At 41.5% G+C, this 19,347-nt stretch overlaps 2 protein-coding genes and 1 long non-coding RNA gene across 3 annotated transcripts; all 3 read right to left on the reverse strand.

Annotated features, from left to right (window-relative positions):
• Window positions 1-6,607: 6,607 nt before the first annotated feature.
• On the reverse strand, window positions 6,608-7,281 carry LOC145156222 (uncharacterized). Its single transcript, XR_013736548.1, has 2 exons — window positions 7,178-7,281; window positions 6,608-6,765 (listed from the first exon to the last, which is right to left on the reverse strand). It is a non-coding gene; the product is annotated as an uncharacterized LOC145156222 (long non-coding RNA).
• Window positions 7,282-7,943: 662 nt separating this feature from the next.
• Window positions 7,944-9,152, reverse strand: LOC145156198 (uncharacterized). Its single transcript, XM_079075671.1, has 3 exons — window positions 8,731-9,152; window positions 8,244-8,583; window positions 7,944-8,123 (listed from the first exon to the last, which is right to left on the reverse strand). The coding sequence occupies exons 1-3, from the start codon at window positions 9,150-9,152 to the stop codon at window positions 7,944-7,946; spliced, it is 942 nt and encodes a 313-aa protein (XP_078931797.1).
• Window positions 9,153-9,227: 75 nt separating this feature from the next.
• Window positions 9,228-10,831, reverse strand: LOC145156199 (uncharacterized). The gene is made up of 3 exons (XM_079075672.1): window positions 10,553-10,831; window positions 9,414-10,495; window positions 9,228-9,354 (listed from the first exon to the last, which is right to left on the reverse strand). The coding sequence occupies exons 1-3, from the start codon at window positions 10,829-10,831 to the stop codon at window positions 9,228-9,230; spliced, it is 1,488 nt and encodes a 495-aa protein (XP_078931798.1).
• Window positions 10,832-19,347: the final 8,516 nt, after the last annotated feature.

The following is a 19,347-nucleotide window of genomic DNA, read 5'->3' on the forward strand; positions in this document are numbered from 1 at the left end:
ATGCTACCTTATCGAATGAACACGTAGTTCAAAAATACATAATCCGTATTCCCGGATCTTAAATTTGCCTCATTACCTAATCCATATTCTCGGATCTAAAACTAACATCTTGATCTGATCCATACTCTCGGATCTAAAACTAACCTCCTGATCTGATCCATACATTCAGATCTAAAACGAGTTTATCTCTTTATACTTTTATCGCATGGTCCAACCCATCTTTTATCACCTACCAACAACCTCATCTACCCATGTTCTACCCAACATATTTTTAGATACAAAATACAAATATAGTTTAACTCATTAAAACTTATATAATTCATCCATTCCACAATCATCTCAAATAAACAACAATATATTATACACATAGCACGTATTTCATAGCGAATACTTAATATTTATGTGTTAGAAGAAAGTGACTATACACTCACCTGATTAGAAGATGATCGGACAGCACTACGACTTGTAAAAGTAGTATTCTTTGGTAGATCTGGAAGATCTTCACAAAAATCGGGCTTCTCGCGGGCAGAGCTTCGGCTTGAATGGATAGAGAGAGTATAGAGAGTGAAAGAATGGGTTGAGGGTGTGAAGAATGAGGCAGCCCCGAGCCTCAATTTATAGTGCTCTGGGTGCTCCACTAGTGCTCCACTACCTGCTTAGTGTTCCACTACCTGCTCCACTAATTGCTTAGTGCTCCACTACCTGCTCCACTAATTGCTTAGTGCTCCACTACCTGCTTGATGCTCCACTAACTTTCATTTAGACTCTGTCGGCTAATTCTCGACCGATCTTAAATTTAACAGTAGGAGGAGATTAGACTGCTAAATGAATGCGAATAATTCGTAACTCCTTCATACAGACTCCGTTTTCGTCTGTCTTTTTACCGTTGAGTTCCTATTAATGAGATCTTCAACTCTCATTTAGGTCGCGTAAGCCAAAAACCGCTCGAACTAAAATTCGAGTTTCGGGTTGTACACTGCTAAGCCAAAACTTTGAAAAATCATAACTTCCTCATACGAAGTCAGATTTGGGCGTTCATACTCTACGACTTTGGTTTAGATTACTAAGGCTAAATATCGCTCTAACGTAAATTCACTTTTTACGTCATTCAGCGTCGTGCCGGATCTGCCGCGAAACTTCGACAGGTCATAACTTCTTCATTATAACTCGGATTTCGGCGTTCTTTATATGTACGGAATCCTTGTAACATATACTAAAACTTAGTTAAGATTATTCATCCTAAATAATATTCTATCAAAAAGTCATTTTTGACGCTTATCGTCTCTTAATTTACTAGCCCTGATCTACGGGCGTTACAAGTATGGTATTTTGGGGTCTGCTTACTGGCTCTGGCTGATCGTCCACTTCGCATCCTCTTTTACTTATTTTGAAAACCATTTAAAATCATTTTTAAAATATTTCCTTGATTTGAGACTGGATTCACACGAGTGTTCCTCCAATTCACTCAAACCAAGGCTCTGATACCAACTTGTAACATCCATAAAATTTGAACCAATTTAAAACTTTTTAAATCATTTAAAACCATTCAATGATTACAATTTGTTTTCAAAATAGTTTAAACATCAGAGTTCCCAGAAATCATAATCATCAATCGAGGAAGTGTACAGTCACGCCTTCGCCTTCCCGTGGCCATCCGCTGAACATGAAACAATAAACTAAAACTGTAAGCCCGAAAGCTTAGTGAGTTGCCCCCAAAATACCAACGCCATACAGATAACCATATCATATAACATATAATTAATAGAACAACCTTGCATCACGAGTCTACAGTGTGACTGGTCTGCCCGCACCGGGCCTTCAGTCCACCTGGTCCACTCTCTGAGTCTACAGTATGACTGCACCGCCCGTACCAGGCCTTCAGTCTATCTGGCCCACTCTCCGAGCCTCGGCACGTCTGGACCGCCCTCTCGGGGCCTTCAGCCTATCCGGACCGCTCGCCGGGCCTTCGGCCTGACTAGGTGCCCTCCTGGTCCTGCAGACTATCCGGTCCGCCCTGGGTATGTTGGCCTACAGCACGAAGCAGGACCCCCCTCAACCCAACCCCCATACTAATCAAACAATCATGTGCACATAAATATCATACACTAGCATGTATATAACAGATAATCATATCGATCTAACAGATCGCTAACACAACAACCATCATATAACCAGGATACCGACCTAACCGGTCACTAACATAACATCATCCTATATACCAGGATACCGAGCAAAACCAGGCCACTAATATAATACCAACCTATATACCAGGATACCAACCTAAACCAGGCCACTAATATAATACCATCCTATCTACCAGGATGCAGATCTAACAGATCACTAAACATATCAAGCAAATATCCGGATACAAATCCGATAAAGGGCCGACCTTGGTGCCTTAGACCCTGTTGATATAGTGAGGATAACTCACCTTGCAATGCCGGACTGGACCACGAAACGACGCTCTCGAAACAATGCCCCAAACTCCAACACCTATAACCATTAATGATCCAATTCATAAATACCCGCTTTCCAATTATCCTTAAAAGTCAAACTGGCCAACCCTTGGTCAAAGTCAAAGTTAACGGTCAACGTCAACAGTCCATGTTGACCTCAACTCGTCGAGTACCCTTAGCTACTCGCCGAATTCCTTGCATAGCTCGCCAACTCGCCGAGTCACTAGAGTGACTCGTCGAGTTCCTAATGTTTGCTGTCGTAAACTCCTTGGCCGAATCGTTGAGTCTCCCTTGCAACTCGCCTAGTTCATACATGACCAAAGGTTGGGGAAAACCCTAGCCGACTCGCCGAGTCACTAGAGTGACACGCCGAGCCCAATGCAATCTTCATCGGACTCGCCGAGTCACTCTACTGACTCGTCGATTCCCTTTGGTCCTTCATCCATACAGATGCTTTTTAGGCCATGCCAAGGCACTATACTGCAGATGCAACTTCCCAAGGCATGCTTATCACGTAAAGTTGCAAACTTTACGTGCATGCAAGGCTCTAATGACTCATAATGCCAAATCCACACTTGAAATGGGGTCTAACTCAAATGGAAGGTTTCATACATGACAAGGCTAGAAACTTTATGAACCTAGATCCCAAGGAGGGTTCAGATATGAAGTTGCAACTTCAGATCCAACCCATACCCAACAATAGCTTCATAACCAAGCCAAAAAGCCCTAAACTTAATCCAAAGAGATCTAGAAAGGAATGAGGCCAAGATCATGAATTGATACCTCAAATGGAGCTAATTGAGATACATTTTTGCATATCCACACGAGTCCCTTGCTGCTAGCTACTTGACCATCAAGCTCCCTTCACAAGTTCCACATTCCAAAGCTCAAAAAAACACTCAAATGAGGCTCTCACACGAAATAGGGTTTGCTGGACTCTCTAGAGGCTGTAAGGGACTAAGGGAGGCTAATGCTTCCTTAAATAGGGTGCAAAACCCCCCGGAAATTAGGGTTTCACCCTCTAGCTCCAACTCGTCGAGTCCCTTCGTGGACTCGGCGAGTAGGTCACTTAAACATATGGACCAACCCGCTGTTATTCTGTGAGTCAAGCAACCAACTCGTCGAGTAGACCTTGAAATCATGAGAAATTATAACCACAAATTGATACTCGGGAATCGGGGTGTTACACTCAAAACATTATTTAGTTGGGGCCTACTGCTCTGGGCCCCAACTAAAAGCCACGCCCTTGCGGGTCAACCTGGTAAGAGGAACAACAATCTTGGAGAAATCTTTAATAAATCTCCTATAATAGCCAGCAAACCCCAGAAAACTTCTGATCTCGGTGGGGGATCTCGGCACCTCCCAACTCATCACCGCCTCAATCTTGGCCGGATCGACCAATATCCCATTCTGGTTGACGAGATGTCCCAGGAACTGGACCTCTCGTAACCAGAAATCACACTTGGAGAATTTGGCGTAAAGCCTCTCCGATCTCAAAACTCCAAGGATCTCCCTCAAATGCTCCTCATGTTGCTCCCTGGATCTCGAATATACCAATATATCATCAATGAACACTATCACCGAACGATCCAACATCGGTTTGCACACCCTGTTCATGAGATCCATGAACGCTGTCGGTGCATTGGTGAGCCCGAAAGGCATCACCACGAACTCGTAATGCCCATAATGAGTCATGAATGCCGTCTTCTGGATATCCTCATCACGCACTCTCATCTGAAGATATCCAGACCTCAGATCAATCTTGGAGAACCAAGACGCTCCTTGCAACTGATCGAACAAATCATCGATCCTCGGTAAGGGGTAACGGTTCTTGACCGTTAACTTGTTCAACTCCTGGTAATCGATGCACATCCGGTGTGAACCATCCTTTTTCTTGACAAAAAGGATCGGCGCTCCCCACGGAGATCTACTCGGCCGAATAAACCCCTTCCCCAGCAGCTCCTGCAGCTGAGAGGATAACTCCTGCATCTCTGGTGGCGCAAGGCAATAGGGCGCCTTGGCGATAGGCGCTGCCCCCGGAACCAAATCGATATGGAACTCTACCTGCCTCTCGGGAGGCACTCCCCGCAACTCCTCGGGGAAAACGTCCGGGAACTCACGCACTATCGGAACCTCATCGACCGATCTCGGCCTCTCTGCATCTACCCTCGTATCCACCACATAAGTCACAAACCCACTACAGCCCTGCTGTATGCTCTGCCTCGCTCTAGCGGCCGAACAAAATGCTGACCCAGAACGGGTACCCTCGCCATAAACCATAACAACTCCCCCACTAGGGTCTTGTATGGTCACCAGCTGTCACTCGCAGTCGATAACCGCTCCAAACCTACTCAACCAGTCCATGCCCACAATGATACAGACATCTCCCATCGCAATCGGGACCAAATCAATCGGAAACTCAACGCCGAAGATCTTGAGTACACATCCTCGAATCACATCAGTGGCATACACCGCTCTCTCGTCAGCTATGGAAACCCACAGAGGTCGACTCAACGCCTCTCGGCGGATACTGATGTGCTGACTAAAGGCTGAAGATACAAAAGATCGACTCGCACCCGAGTTAAATAACACCAAGGCATGTACAGAACTCACAAGAAAAGTACCTACGCATATCATAATATAAGCACGATATCTCAACTCAAAATAAATATATGAAAGAATACATACCAGCCACGACATCGGCCGCTGCGCGGACCTCCTCCGCTGTCAACTGGAAGGCTCTCCCTCGTGCCTTCGGTGCTTCGGCCTTCACCCACTGACTCTCGGTAGCTCGTACAGTAGCAGGGGCAGATCCCTGCGATGCTCCCTGTGCTGACCCCCGCAGCTGCGGACACTCGGCCTTCCGGTGTCCGGTCTGGTTGCAGTGGAAACAGACTACAAACCCCTTGGAGCAATCCTTGGCAATGTGCCCCTCCTTGCCACACTTGTAGCAAGACCCCGCTCTACAAATCCCCTCATGACCCTTGCCGCACTTGCCACAAGTGCGGCCCTTCTGGTTCCCTGATCTCGAATCGGCGGGCTTGGCCCGCTTGGCTACCGGCTGGGACTGTAACGGTCGCCGATCCCTCCCTTGAGACTTCGCCTCCTCCCTAACCTGAGTCTCAAGCTCTATCTCCCTCTTCCGAGCATTCGCCTGAAGCTTGGAAAATGTCCGGTACGACGAGTTCGCCACAAACTCGCGGATGTCTCTCCTCAAAATTCTCAAATACGAACTCATGCGTGCCTGCTCGGAAGACACGTGCTCAGGGCAGAACATCGCCCTCTCATGAAACATCCTGGTGATCACCGTAACAGACTCAGTACCCTGCTTGAGGGTCAAAAACTCCTGGGCCAACCGTTCCCTTTCCACCGGGGGAACGTACTCATCACGAAACATAGTGGTGAACCTCTCCCAGGTCACTGCGGCAAGCTCTGCAGAAGAATAGTGCGTTGTCACAAACTTCCACCAGTTCTTCGCTCCCAAGCGAATCTGGTTCATCGCGAACCAAACCCTCAGATGCTCCGGACAAGAACACGTATAGAAGCACCCCTCGATGTCAGAAACCCATCTCATCGCAGCAATCGGATCCTGCGTCCCATCAAACTCTGGTGGCTTCGTGTTGCTGAATTCCCAGAACAGCAACGCATCTCCACCCTGAGGTCTAGTAGCAGCAACAGCCGCGGTAGCTGCAGCGGCTGCAGCCTCAGTAACCGTTGCATATCTCTCATCAAAGGTCTCAATCAATGTGGTCTTAATAGACCCAAACATCTCCGGAATCTTTGCGCGGATAGTCGCAGCCACTTCCTCGTGGATCATCTGACGAAGCTCCTCGTCTCTCACACCGCTGGTCTCTAGTCTGTGGCGTGTCCCAACCATGATGTCTCTGAAATACAACATAAGAAATATTAGAGACTTGCTCGAGCATACTCACACTCGGCAACTCAACCCTACTTGTTCCTTAGTACCCTAAGGATTCTTACTTGGACTGCGCACTAATCCGATGTCTTCAGTAGTACGGGCCCAATACTACTGTAACACCCTTTTTTTTTCCTGCGGTAAATAAATATTTACTACAGTAATAAAATATCTGATTTGGTCCCCATTTGAATATTAATAAAACTTCATTTATAATATAATGACATTTAAAGAGTTTTAAATAAACACAAATAAATCCAGGTTTAAACTTTATTACATAAAACATGATTTATTGAAATAAACAGCGGAAGACTTTTATCCATAATTTTCAAGAGTAATGCGGTTGCCACGATAGTCAAGCTGGATTCTTCCCCTTGTTTACCCCAGAGGGTCCTGTAAAAATGTTAATAGTATCTGATAAGCCAACGCTTAGTGAGTTCACAATCTATACATTTTACCACATGCATATAATCATTATAAAAATATTTACTGTTTTACTACAGCAATTCTGAAATATTTACTATTTTACTACAGTAATCCTGAAACATCTACTGTTTAACTACAGTAGTTAATCATGTATGTCATATAATAATCATAGTAATAAAATTTACTAGTATATAATATATAGCATAACATTTTTACCGTCAACAATAAAAATTACACATATAACATGTTTACACATAATTACCGTCAATAGTAAATAATGGTAAATAATGGTAAATATTATTTATCATAATATCTTCACATGAACTTGTTTTATAATAACTACATACATGAGTATCACATATAGAATAGTAAAACTCACCTTAGTCGCAGAACAGCAACACGAACGTTTGTTTTCTCGAGTTTATTCACTTAACAGCCTCTCGGGATTTATCTTCTCGATTATCAAGACTATAATTTACACTTGTTGTTCTTTCCCAAATGAAGGAAAATTACCTCTCTATTTATAGGTAAAAATGTTGATTATTTTATTCATGACCTAATTTCTCCATTATTATTATTTTTATTTTTTATGATTTCTTTTACTTTTGGCCTAATTCTGGCACTCAATACCGCACCTATAACTATTTGACCCGACTCCATCTTGAAGGAAATCTAGTCAGCTTTCCAATGGCACCAGCCACTCGCCGCCACTCGCCGCCACGCACCGCCACTCGCCACTTTTCCGCCCGGTGGTCGGCTGCCGGATTTCATTTCGAGATTTTTTGTTCAAACTTCAAAAATTCATAACTTCTTCATACGAGCTCCGTTTTCGACGTATTGTTTTTCATGCGTAGGTATTTCCGAGTACTACAACTTTCATTTAGATCACTTTAGCTAAAAATAAATATATTTTTACTTTCATATTTAAATGTAATTATAACTTTTTAAACCATATAACCATTAAATCTTTTATACACATTTTTTATTATTTGTAACACCAAATTTACTACTATATATTTATATATAACTTATGATAATTTTATAAACATTTTTGACATAAATACTTATCTTTATTTATTTATTTATAAACGAAAACGGGGCGTTACAATTCTCCCCTACTTGGAATGATTCCGTCCTCGAAATCCTTATAAAAAGAACTCGGGATAATTCTTTTTCATTTCATCTTCTGGTTCCCAAGTCCATTCTGTTCCACGTCGGTGCTGCCATTGTACTTTAACAATTACTATTTCCTTGTTGCGTAATGTCTTTATTTTTCGATCTATAATGGCAACAGGCTTTTCAATGTAGTTAAGTCTGTTATCTACCTGAATATCGTCAAGTGGCACAATATAGGTTTCTTCTGCCATACACTTTCTTAATTACGACACATGAAATGTGTTGTGTATCTGATTTAATTGTTCTGGTAGCTCTAAGCGATATGCTACCTTCCCAACTCGTGCAATAACTTTATATGGACCAATGAATCTAGGTCCCAATTTTCCTCTTTTCCTGAATCGGATGATTCCCTTCCATGGTGACACTTTTAGTAATACAAAATCTCCAACTTGAAATTCTAAGTCGGATCGTCTCTTATCTGCATAACTCTTTTGGCGGCTTTGAGCTGTCTTCAGTCTTTCCCTGACCATCTGAATATTCTCTGTTGTCTTTTGAACTATCTCAGTACTACCGAGTACTCTTTGTCCCACTTCACCCCAACAAATAGGTGTCCTACACTTTCTTCCATATAACATTTCATAAGGAGGCATGCCAATGCTTGCATGATAACTGTTGTTATATGAGAATTCTGCTAATGGAAGATAAGTATCCCAACTACCTCCAAAGTCAATCACACAAGCTCTCAGCATGTCTTCGAGTGTCTGAATGGTTCGTTCACTTTGCCCATCTGTTTGAGGATGGTAAGTTGTACTAAACTTTAATCTAGTACCCAAATCTTCATGAAACTTCTTCCAAAAACGTGACGTAAATCTGGTGTCTCTATCTGAAATTACCGATACTGGTACTCCGTGTCTTGACACCACTTCATTGACATAAATGTCAGCTAATTGTTCCGAAGAGGAACTTTCTTTGATTGCAACAAAGTGAGCGCTCTTTGTTAACCTATCAACAATAACCCAGATAGTATCAACACATCTCGGGGTTTTGGGCAATTTAGTGATAAAATCCATGGTGATGTGCTCCCATTTCCAAACTGGTATCTCCAAAGGCTGAAGCTTACCATGCGGTTTCTGATGCTCGGCCTTTACTTTTAAACATGTCAAGCATTTTTCTACATAATTTGCTACATGTCTTTTCATTGATGGCCACCAGTATCCTTCCTTAAGATCTTTGTACATCTTGTTAGCACCTGGGTGAATAGAAAACTTTGACTTGTGCGCTTCTTCTAAAAGAACTTGTCTATTTCCACCGATTTATGGAATCCATACACGGTTGTATCGAGTCAACAATCCTTGACTGTTTTCGATAAGATTTGCAATTTGTCCTTTAATTCGTTCTTTCCCTTGATTTTCTTCCTTTATTGCTTCAACTTGAGCTTGCCTGATCATATCTATCAGTGATGTAACCACAGTTACTTCCATACATGATGCTTTTCTAACCAGTCCATCCCTATAACGATGTTGATTTCTTTCATCGGAATTGGAATGAGGTCGATCTTGAACTTCACATCGGATATTACTAATACACAACCTTTATATACATGATGTGTTGTTATCGTCTTATCATCGGCTATCTCTACTTCTAATTCTCTATCTAACTTTTCTAGTTTAACAATTATATTCTTGCTATATGCTAAAGACACAAAAGAGCGACTTGCTCCAGTATCAAACAGAACTAGTGCTGGTTTTGAATTAATGAGGAAGGTACCTGCAACTACGTTTGGTTCATCTTGTGCTTGCTCAACGGTGAGCTGGAAAGATCTACCTTGAACTCTTGGGGCTTCATTTCTTGTTCCTGTTCTCCCATCAGTGATCCTCAGAGTAGATGGAGCTGGAGTTTGAACCGTACCTTGAGCCAACAAAGGACAATTTGGCTTAATATGCCCATACTGATTGCAATTGTAGCATATTTTCAATTTTTCTGGACAATCCCTACTCATGTGCCCACTTTTTCCACACTTGAAACATACTCCCATTCCCATACGACATTCTCCTGGATGATTCTTCCTACATTTATCACACTTGGGATGGTTCTTCTTGCCTTCAGTTTGGTTATTGGTTTGTTTGAACTTCTTGTTTGGTTCTTGAACGTGTACCTGCTTTCTCTTCTTGTCTTGAGTCTCCATATCCAGCTCCTTGAGTCTTGCTATTTCTGTCATGTCTTTGAATGTCTTGCAGTTAGAGGTTACAACAACCTCTCTGATCCTGGGCTTGAGTATCTTAACATAACGATTCATCTTCATCTTTTCCGTGGCCACAAATTCTTGACAAAAGATTGATTTTTCCAGAAATTTATCGGTGATTTCATTGACCGATTCCGTTGTTTGCTCCATAGATAGAAACTCTTCAGTTATTCTATCTATTTCTACCACTGTAACATACTCATCTTGAAAGAGTATTTTGAATTCTGCCCAAGTCATGTTCTCTATTTCAGCTTCCTTAAGCTTCTTCATGGTTAACTCCCACCAATCATTCGCCGTTCCTCGTAATTGGTTTGCTGCAAATCGAACTTTTGCTTCTGGCTAACAAAAACAAGTACGAAAAGCATTCTCTATCTCTGATATCCAGCGCATGCTGACCAGAGGGTCCTTCTTTCCATGGAACAATGGTGGTTTGGTAGCTGCAAAATCCTGATACTTGCATTTCTTGAGTTGACCAGATGCTGCCATCTTATTATCAATGATTTTTAACAAATCAGTCTTTACTTGCTCGAATAACTCTGGGATAAATTCTTGAATTGCTACTCTTATTTCAGACGCAACTAGCTCCCTAACATTGACATCTTCATGTTGATCTTCATTTCCATTTCCACTTCCATTTCCATTTCCATTTCCACTTCCATTTCTTGTAACCACCATCTTTCTTATAACCATAATATAATAAATTATATATATATATATATATATATATATATATATATATATATATATATATATAGTAATAAAATTTACTAGTATATAATATATTACTATTTTACTACAGTAATCCTGAAACATCTACTGTTTAACTACAGTAGTTAATCATGTATGTCATATAATAATCATAGTAATAAAATTTACTAGTATATAATATATAGCATAACATTTTTACCGTCAACAGTAAAAATTACACATATAACATGTTTACACATAATTACCGTCAATAGTAAATAATGGTAAATAATGGTAAATATTATTTATCATAATATCTTCACATGAACTTGTTTTATAATAACTACATACATGAGTATCACATATAGAATAGTAAAACTCACATTAGTCGCAGAACAGCAACACGAACGTTTGTTTTCTCGAGTTTATTCACTTAACAGCCCCTCGGGATTTATCTTCTCGATTATCAAGACTATAATTTACACTTGTTGTTCTTTCCCAAATGAAGGAAAATTACCTCTCTATTTATAGGTAAAAATGTTGATTATTTTATTCATGACCTAATTTCTCCATTATTATTATTTTTATTTTTTATGATTTCTTTTACTTTTGGCCTAATTCTGGCACTCAATACCGCACCTAGAACTATTGGACCCGACTCCATCTTGAAGGAAATCGAGTCAGCTTTCCAATGGCACCAGCCACTCGCCGCCACTCGCCGCCACGCGCCGCCACTCTCCAGTTTTCCGGCCGGTGGTCGGCTGCCGGATATCATTTCGAGATTTTTGTTCAAACTTCAAAAATTCATAACTTCTTCATACGAGCTCCGTTTTCGACGTATATTTTTTTCCTGCGTAGGTATTTCCGAGTACTACAACTTTCATTTAGATCACTTTAGCTAAAAATAAATATATTTTTACTTTCATATTTAAATGTAATTATAACTTTTTAAACCATATAACCATTAAATCTTTTATACACATTTTTGATTATTTATAACACCAAATTTACTACTATATATTTATATATAACTTATGATAATTTTATAAACATTTTTGACATAAATACTTATCTTTATTTATTTATTTATAAATGAAAACGGGGCGTTACAACTACCGTCCACACCGCATCAGTATTCACTCCAAGTCCTCCTCCTAGGATCCCAAATCCCAAGTACTCTACTCTCACTATGCATAACCTACTCTCTAGCAGACCTCTCATAAGCTCCTCGCTGCTATCTACTCACTCTCAAGCATCTCCCAACAGCAAAACCCCTAGGCTAAGGCATCATGAATCAGGCCACTCTAGTCCTAATAGGAATACCTAGCCTACTCTAGCATGCATAACATATCATATCATATCTCATAACGCATAATAGAAGGGTATTTTGGAAAATCACCGTTCAGGCGCTGGCTGATCGTACACACTGCTCTCTCAGCTATTTTCAAAACCTTTTATTCCTTTAGGAAAATTTTGTTTTATTTCGAAAAATTTCTCAAATCCTCAGTTTGAGTTCAAATGCGCCCGAAGGTGCATCCGAATCCCTCAAACCAAGGCTCTGATACCAACTTGTAACATCGTAAATTCCAAAACAATTTTTCACTTTTAAAAATATAATTTCATTCATAAATATTATAAATCTCCATGTATCACATATCAAATCCATAAAAATTCATCCCAAGACCACAATACATAAAAACTCCACAAGTGTGTACTGATCATGCCGGCGCCTTCCTGCGATCCTCACTGGTACCTGAAACACATAACACAAAAAACTGTAAGCATAAATGCTTAGTGAGTTCCCCAAAATACCACATATAACACATATTAACCATTCGAGGCTATAAATCTATGGGCAACCCCGACTCTACTCGTCGAGTCCACTTATGAACTCGGCGAGTTGCTCCCATAACAACTGTCAAATGACCTTCTGAGGTCAGATCTGCTTCTATAACCTATAGATCTGACTTCCCCAAGACCAATAACCACATAAAGGTCGAATCTTGACTCACATGCAACGCACCCAAGGCTTCTTTTGGTGAAATAACTACTAAAATGGTCACCAAGGCTCATAACTCCAAAGGAATGGCATAAAGCAGGGTGATATGGACTCTCTGGACCTCTTAAGGTCCAGATCTAAGAACCATTTTGCCTTGGGACCTCTCACACTCCAGATTCAAGCTAATTAATGCATAAAGAAACCCTAGATTCAACTAAATCATCATAATCACGAGAATAAGCACAGATTAATACCTCCAACAGCTTCCTTTGATCAAATGGAAGTAGATTCAAGCTCCCCAACTCTCCTAGCTTGACCTTCCTCTTCTCTTCTTGCTAAAATACACAAGAAATGGTAAACAATGGCCTCCTTTCTCACTCACAAGACTCACAGATGCTCTGGTACTCTCAAGGACGAAGGTAGCCGCAAATAAGGGCCATAAGGTCCTTTAAATAGGGTGCAGGCATGGGGATTTAGGGTTTCCACTTACAGCACCTACTCGGCGAGTCTACTCTTGGACTCGTCGAGTAGTTCATGAAACTCACGTGGCCACCCCGCTCCTACTCGACGAGTTATCGCACCAACTCGTCGAGTAGATCAAAGACTCTCAAAATAATTAATTAAAAATAATATACCTGGAAATCCGGGTGTTACAGTCTGTATCCAAAGTACGATTTTGTTCACTGCTAGGGCTTGCTGCTGATGCTTCTGTCATCTCTCCGGACTTCATAACAACTAGTAAGTTGTTTTCGATGTTCTATGACATGGGATACACGGACGTTCTAACTACGGTGACGAAATTCAAGAAGTCATGTTTACCACCTCAATGGAATGGTCTGCTTACACTTCTCTACAAGGGGCTAGCATAAAGGGTTGCAGGGTCAAATGGGGCAAGTAAAGGTTTCATGACCATTCTTTATGGTCTATACCAGGGAATCAATTTGGATTATGGATCACTAATCTGGTCACAACTGGTGTAGAGCCTCAACTCCTCAACCAGATATTCTGAGATTTTATGCGGTCGTTTCTGGACATTAGTCACTCGCAGAGCCATTAAGACTTTTCGGATTCCTGTCATGGCGGATGCTCTGAAGTCTTCTGTTGCTACTTTTCACACGGTCAAAATTATTGTTACTGACCCTACAAAGTTCATATACATTGGTTCTATTCCTGAATCAATGAGTCGATGTGTCTCTAGTGAAAGTAGAGTCATGGCTGATTATAGGAAATTGACTCCTTCGGGTCCACGCCAACTCACCCCTAAGATGCAGAGTGCTTTGGAGGCTGCTGACAAACCTGCCAAGAGGGGGCAGAAACCGGAGTCTAAGAAAGCCGAAACCAAAGGTCCCTCATCTCCTAAAAAGCGTAAGTCTGATACAGTTGCACCTTTGGCTCCCAAAAAGAAAAAGGTCAAGAAGATGGCAAAGCGACCGAAGGCTCCAACGCCTTCTGCTTCCAATGAAGAGGAGAAACCAGTCGATGAAGAAGAGGAAGTTCAACACGAAGGCTCACCAAGGGGAAACACTCCTCCCCGATATCCAACTCCTGAGGCACATATTCATGTTCCTGCTCCTCCTCCTTCTCCAAAACAAACCACTATACCAATCTCCATTGCTCCTATTCCACTACCTGTCATTTCTCAACCTACTACTACTGTTCCACTACCACCACCCATCTTTTCTCAAGCTACAACAACCACAACCACTGGCCCTTCGGTGAGTGTCAACGTATCTGATACGGGGGCACATACCGTTGGCATTGACACCCCTGTTACCACTAAACCTCTCTCACTATCACCTTCTACAGACTCTAAGCCTATTCTGGGAGGTGAAAACTTTGATTTTGACTCCACTTATTATAGTCCTTATCGCATTCCAAGTGAAGATGATGATGATGCTCCGGTGGCAAAGCTACATTTAAAATATATTCATGATAAGCTTGACAAGTTGCTTGGTTCCTCAGAAACTTATTCTGATGTTGTTTTCAAAGCTTTTCTTGACACTCCTCTTCAGCAATATACAGCCTCAATCAACAACTCTACAAAGGTTGTTGATGATTCAAAGATCTTTTTGGAATCGTTCAAAGGCCATGCTGACTCCAATGCTGCGAAGGTTACTGCTTCTGTTGATTCTCTCACAAAGTCCCTTCAAGAAGAGACAGCAAAGTTTGATTCTGTTCGAACTGTGTTCCAGTCTGATCACACTTCTCTTCTCACTTCGGTCAATTCTCGCCTTGATAAGCTTCAGGCTGACGTAGCCATGGAAAACAAGATTATGGATGAACTTGCTCGAAAGACTACACAATTTGAAGTCCGAACTGCTCATCTTGCTCACGCTCAGAAGGAGATTGCATCACTCAAGACTGAGCGGGCAGTTCTTAAAAGCGTGTTGGGAATGTTCTCTCGATTCTCAGTAATCTTGTTAATGCTCATGATCCTGTTCTCACCCTCACCATCCGGAATCACTTGACAGCTAAAATTCTTCCTGCTATTCATATATTGAGTCGGATTCAGGGTGTTACGGAGCTCGTGGTCACTCCGCAACAAGGGGGAGAAGCTGATCAAAATGCTCCAATTCCACCCAAAGTCATTATCAAAACTGAACCGAAGGTTAATGTAGCTTCGGGTTCTGGTGGATAGGAAAAACCGAAGGGGGTTGTGGAAGATAGTGATGATGAAGAAGAAGAAACTATTACTGATGCTTTAAAGTGAAAGAAAATGGATAAAGAGGCTGATGAAAATTTGAGAATAGCCAGAGAGAAAAGAAGAGAAAGAGCGAAAGCAGAAAGCAGCTCAAGATGATCTGGTTTGCAAGCAGGCTCTCTTTCCCACTTAGACCCGGGAAAGATTAATCAAAGAAGCGATTGAGTCTCCCAGCACTCACTGGTTGGAACCTATTACCTCATTTGAATTCGAAAACACGAGGGATTCTCAATTTGACATGTCCATCACCTGTAGGGCATTTGTGTTCCATTGTTTTGATTCAACGGTTGAAGTCCCTTCTCCTCACCCACAGGATGATCGAGATCTGATCGATTATTATCTTGAATTTGCTCAACCCCAATACTTGACAAGGAGTGCTCAGAAAATAACCTTTGTCAAGGTATTGAAACCGTATGCTGCTGGGAAATTTATCAACGTGAAGTTCAGGGTGACCCGAGGTTCTGATAACTTGGTTCATATAATTTCGTTAGCTGATCTTCCAAACCTGAACCCACACGATTGGATTCTGTTGTTCAATATTTTGCTTACTAATCAAGAGCAGTATGGGCCGATCCTCGATCACATTAAGAGAATGTTGGCTTCCTACATCTATGAAGTTGCTAAGATGGATTAGGAGATTGCAAACGTTTTGAGAAAGAAGCCGATTGTGAAGAATATCGGGAAGCCAAGTGATCTAAATAAGATGAAATTGGGCAAGATTGATCCAGTTCATCACACTGTTATGTTCACTAGAAGCGAAGGTGAAAAAATCCTTTTCGCTCTTGTTGACAAACACATGTTCTCCACTTCCTGCTTGGAGCACGTACTTGACATAACTCACAGGTGTAAACAGAACAGTGATTCGGATAAGAAGAACTTCTCTGACATGCTTCGGTGGTATATATATTTTCGTCACACTCTTTTGGCCATTATACCGAAGGTGTTCAAGACAGTGAAGAAGTCTGCTCTTTCTCAACCGAACTGATCTCTCACCTCTATTGACGCAAAGGGGGAGATTGTTGGGTTTAGAGTGTTGCGTCATATGGGCTTAATGTTGATATTTTGATTACCCGGTTTGGGCCTGTCCAACCGTGGTTTAAGCATTAGGGTTAGATTATATATTATGCATGCATGTATAGCTTTAAGGTAATCGTTCTCATTAATAGCTTTTGCATTGTAACCATAAACACACCTCTACAGTCGAAGTTCTTCATCGAGCTCTTCTGAGGTGTAAGATATTAATCATTCGACATCATTTGATCCATCCTTGTGTTCTTTGATTACTTCATTCATGTTCATCTGTTTTGAATATGTCGATCTAATAGCGCAATAATCTCATCAAATAGGCATACAAGGCATCCTTCCTAGATCCTTAGCCCTAATCTAGCATGCAGTTCTCATAATCATATCATGACATAACATATCATAACATCTATGGGTATCTTGGGGAAAACTTACTTGACCTTGGCTGATTGCACGCATCACACACCTTGTTCTTTTCAAATATCTTTTCTCTTTCAAACTTTTTTTTTATAAAAATGATTTTACTTTTGAAAATTTTCATACCAAGTCCTTAGTTTGAGTTCAGACACACCCGGGAGTGTGCCCGAATCCCTCAAACCAAGGCTCTGATACCAACTTGCAACATCCCAAAAATACAGGCCAAAAAATTCATTTTTAAATACGTTATTATAAAACCAACAGTATAATAAAACATCCATAATATCATGCCATGTCAAAACCAAAGTAGAAATAATCAAAATATGTTATCATAAAACAATATCAGAGTGTAATCCCAAAGATCTCATGTGCAGAAAACCATAGTGCGATGCGCTGAGATCAATCTGGCTCCTCTCCTTTAAAAACGAGTACCTGAAACCAAAACGGTAAACCGTAAGCACGAAGCTTAGTGAGTTCCCCTATCATACCACATACCATATAAACACATAATGCCTAGCATATCTGGGTGCTGGCCTCCCCTTCGGTATCTTTCAACCGGTAACTGCCTAGCATATATGGGTGATGGCCTCCCCTTCGGTATATTTCAACCGGTAACTGCCTAGCATATCTGGGAGCTGGCCTCCCCTTCGGTATCTTTCAACCGGTAACTGTGTAGCATATATGGGTGTTGGCCTCCCCTTCGGTATCTTTCCACCGGTAAATTCCTAGCATATATGGGTGCTGGCCTCCCCTTCGGTATCTTTCAACTGGTAACTGGGGACTATTTCACCCCCTACCACTACCACATAATAACATAACACATATATCATGAACTATCTAACATAACTGGGTACTAACTACCCCTTCGGTCCTTTCGACCGATACTGGGGTCTAACATACCCCCTCCTATCACATAACACATAACATCATAGCATACTAGTACATAATCATAACAGATAGCAACATACCAGATAATTATCACAAAGACAATTATCTCTACTATAACTCTTACTAATGGGCCGGCATTGTGGCCTTAGACCCACTTCTACTGGAAGGTAACTCACCTCACACTGCTGAAGTCCCGTAGACACAACCCCCAGCTGCTGGATGACAGATTCCTGAACTGTCAATATCAAAACATCACCCAATTAATAATTGGGTTCCAACACATAACCATAACTACATACTTCGGGGTAAATACTACTTTACCTACTTTACCCCTAGCTTAGCTTTATTCAAGCCCAACGCCCAATCCAAAGACCCAAAAATCAACTGAGTCAAAGCCCAACATATGGCCCAATTTTCCAAATTGGGCCCAAACCTTTATAAGGTCTTGCCATAAGGCCCAACCATTTAGTCTAGTCCAACATTCATCATTCTAACGGCCCAATATCACATAATCATGAAGGCCCAATTATGGCCCATCTATGGCCCAATTTTCCAAATTGGGCCCAAACCCTCACATATGGGCCTTATCCTAAAGCCCATTAAATTATTCTAGTCCATATGATTATTCTTGGATGACCCATTAATAATCCAATTACCAAAGCCCAATGTAAAGGCCCAACTCAATGCCCAAGTGAAATTAGGGTTTCCACATAAAATGATGATTAGGGTTAAGTTTTTCCTACTTAACCCATTAAGGACGTAATCCATTAAGTCCCACATGGGCTTAGGTTAATTTGCAACGATTACTAATTAATATTTTAAGTTCATTAAATAATTCCGATGCGGTCTCGATAAGTCCCAAATTAGGGTTTCATGGCATTAGGCCCTAATTAGGGTTTCCAACCCATCTTAGCCCAATAGGCCCATTAGCTAAGTCCTTAGATCCATTAGGGTCCATTAAGCCCATTAGACACATGTTTGGGCTTTAATGTCAATTAGGGCTTCATTGGGCCCATTAGGGTTTATGTCCCTTGTCCAAACATCACAAACGAGTCAACATACAACGAGGCACACCCCCACCCGACACGGCTGTCGGTGGCGGCAGCCACCACCCCACGGTGGTGGTTATAGCTTTCTATTATTATTACATCGCCAATTAAAATTTTACAATGAAATTCCTAAAAATAAACACACACACTACGAAACACACACACACACATAACCACTCTAGTGGTGGCTAGTGATGGTACACGGCGGCAGCCACCATGGCTGGCGGCCATGGTGGATATCTATTTCGTTTTACGGCATCAACACCATCAACAACCCATATACGTGATTTTGATTCGTTCAAAGGCTTAGCCACCCACCTGGTGGCTCTCGGCGATGGCAGCCACCACCCTACGGTGGTGGCGGTGGTCGGTCCTTACGTTCCACGAAATTGTCGGCGGCTTGGAATGTCTTCGTCTTCAGCGGGAA

Source organism: Lactuca virosa, chromosome 2 (assembly GCF_052849685.1).
Source record: "Lactuca virosa cultivar CGN04683 chromosome 2, Lactuca_virosa_CGN04683_v6, whole genome shotgun sequence".
Classification (NCBI taxonomy): Eukaryota; Viridiplantae; Streptophyta; class Magnoliopsida; order Asterales; family Asteraceae; genus Lactuca; species Lactuca virosa.

What these genes read in the sequence shown, in the direction of transcription:
- LOC145156198 (XM_079075671.1), bottom strand. Translation starts at nt 9,152, where the DNA reads ATGTACAAAGATCTTAAGGAAGGATACTGGTGGCCATCAATGAAAAGA. An exon ending in GATTTGGGTACTAGATTAAA is followed by an intron (nt 8,584 to 8,730) that starts GTTTAGTACAAC and finishes ATATAACAACAG; the next exon opens with TTATCATGCAAGCATTGGCA. An exon ending in TTATTGCACGAGTTGGGAAG is followed by an intron (nt 8,124 to 8,243) that starts GTAGCATATCGC and finishes GACGATATTCAG; the next exon opens with GTAGATAACAGACTTAACTA.
- LOC145156199 (XM_079075672.1), bottom strand. Translation starts at nt 10,831, where the DNA reads ATGGTGGTTACAAGAAATGGAAGTGGAAATGGAAATGGAAATGGAAGT. An exon ending in ATGGAAAGAAGGACCCTCTG is followed by an intron (nt 10,496 to 10,552) that starts GTCAGCATGCGC and finishes TGTTTTTGTTAG; the next exon opens with CCAGAAGCAAAAGTTCGATT. An exon ending in ATCGTTATAGGGATGGACTG is followed by an intron (nt 9,355 to 9,413) that starts GTTAGAAAAGCA and finishes AGATATGATCAG; the next exon opens with GCAAGCTCAAGTTGAAGCAA.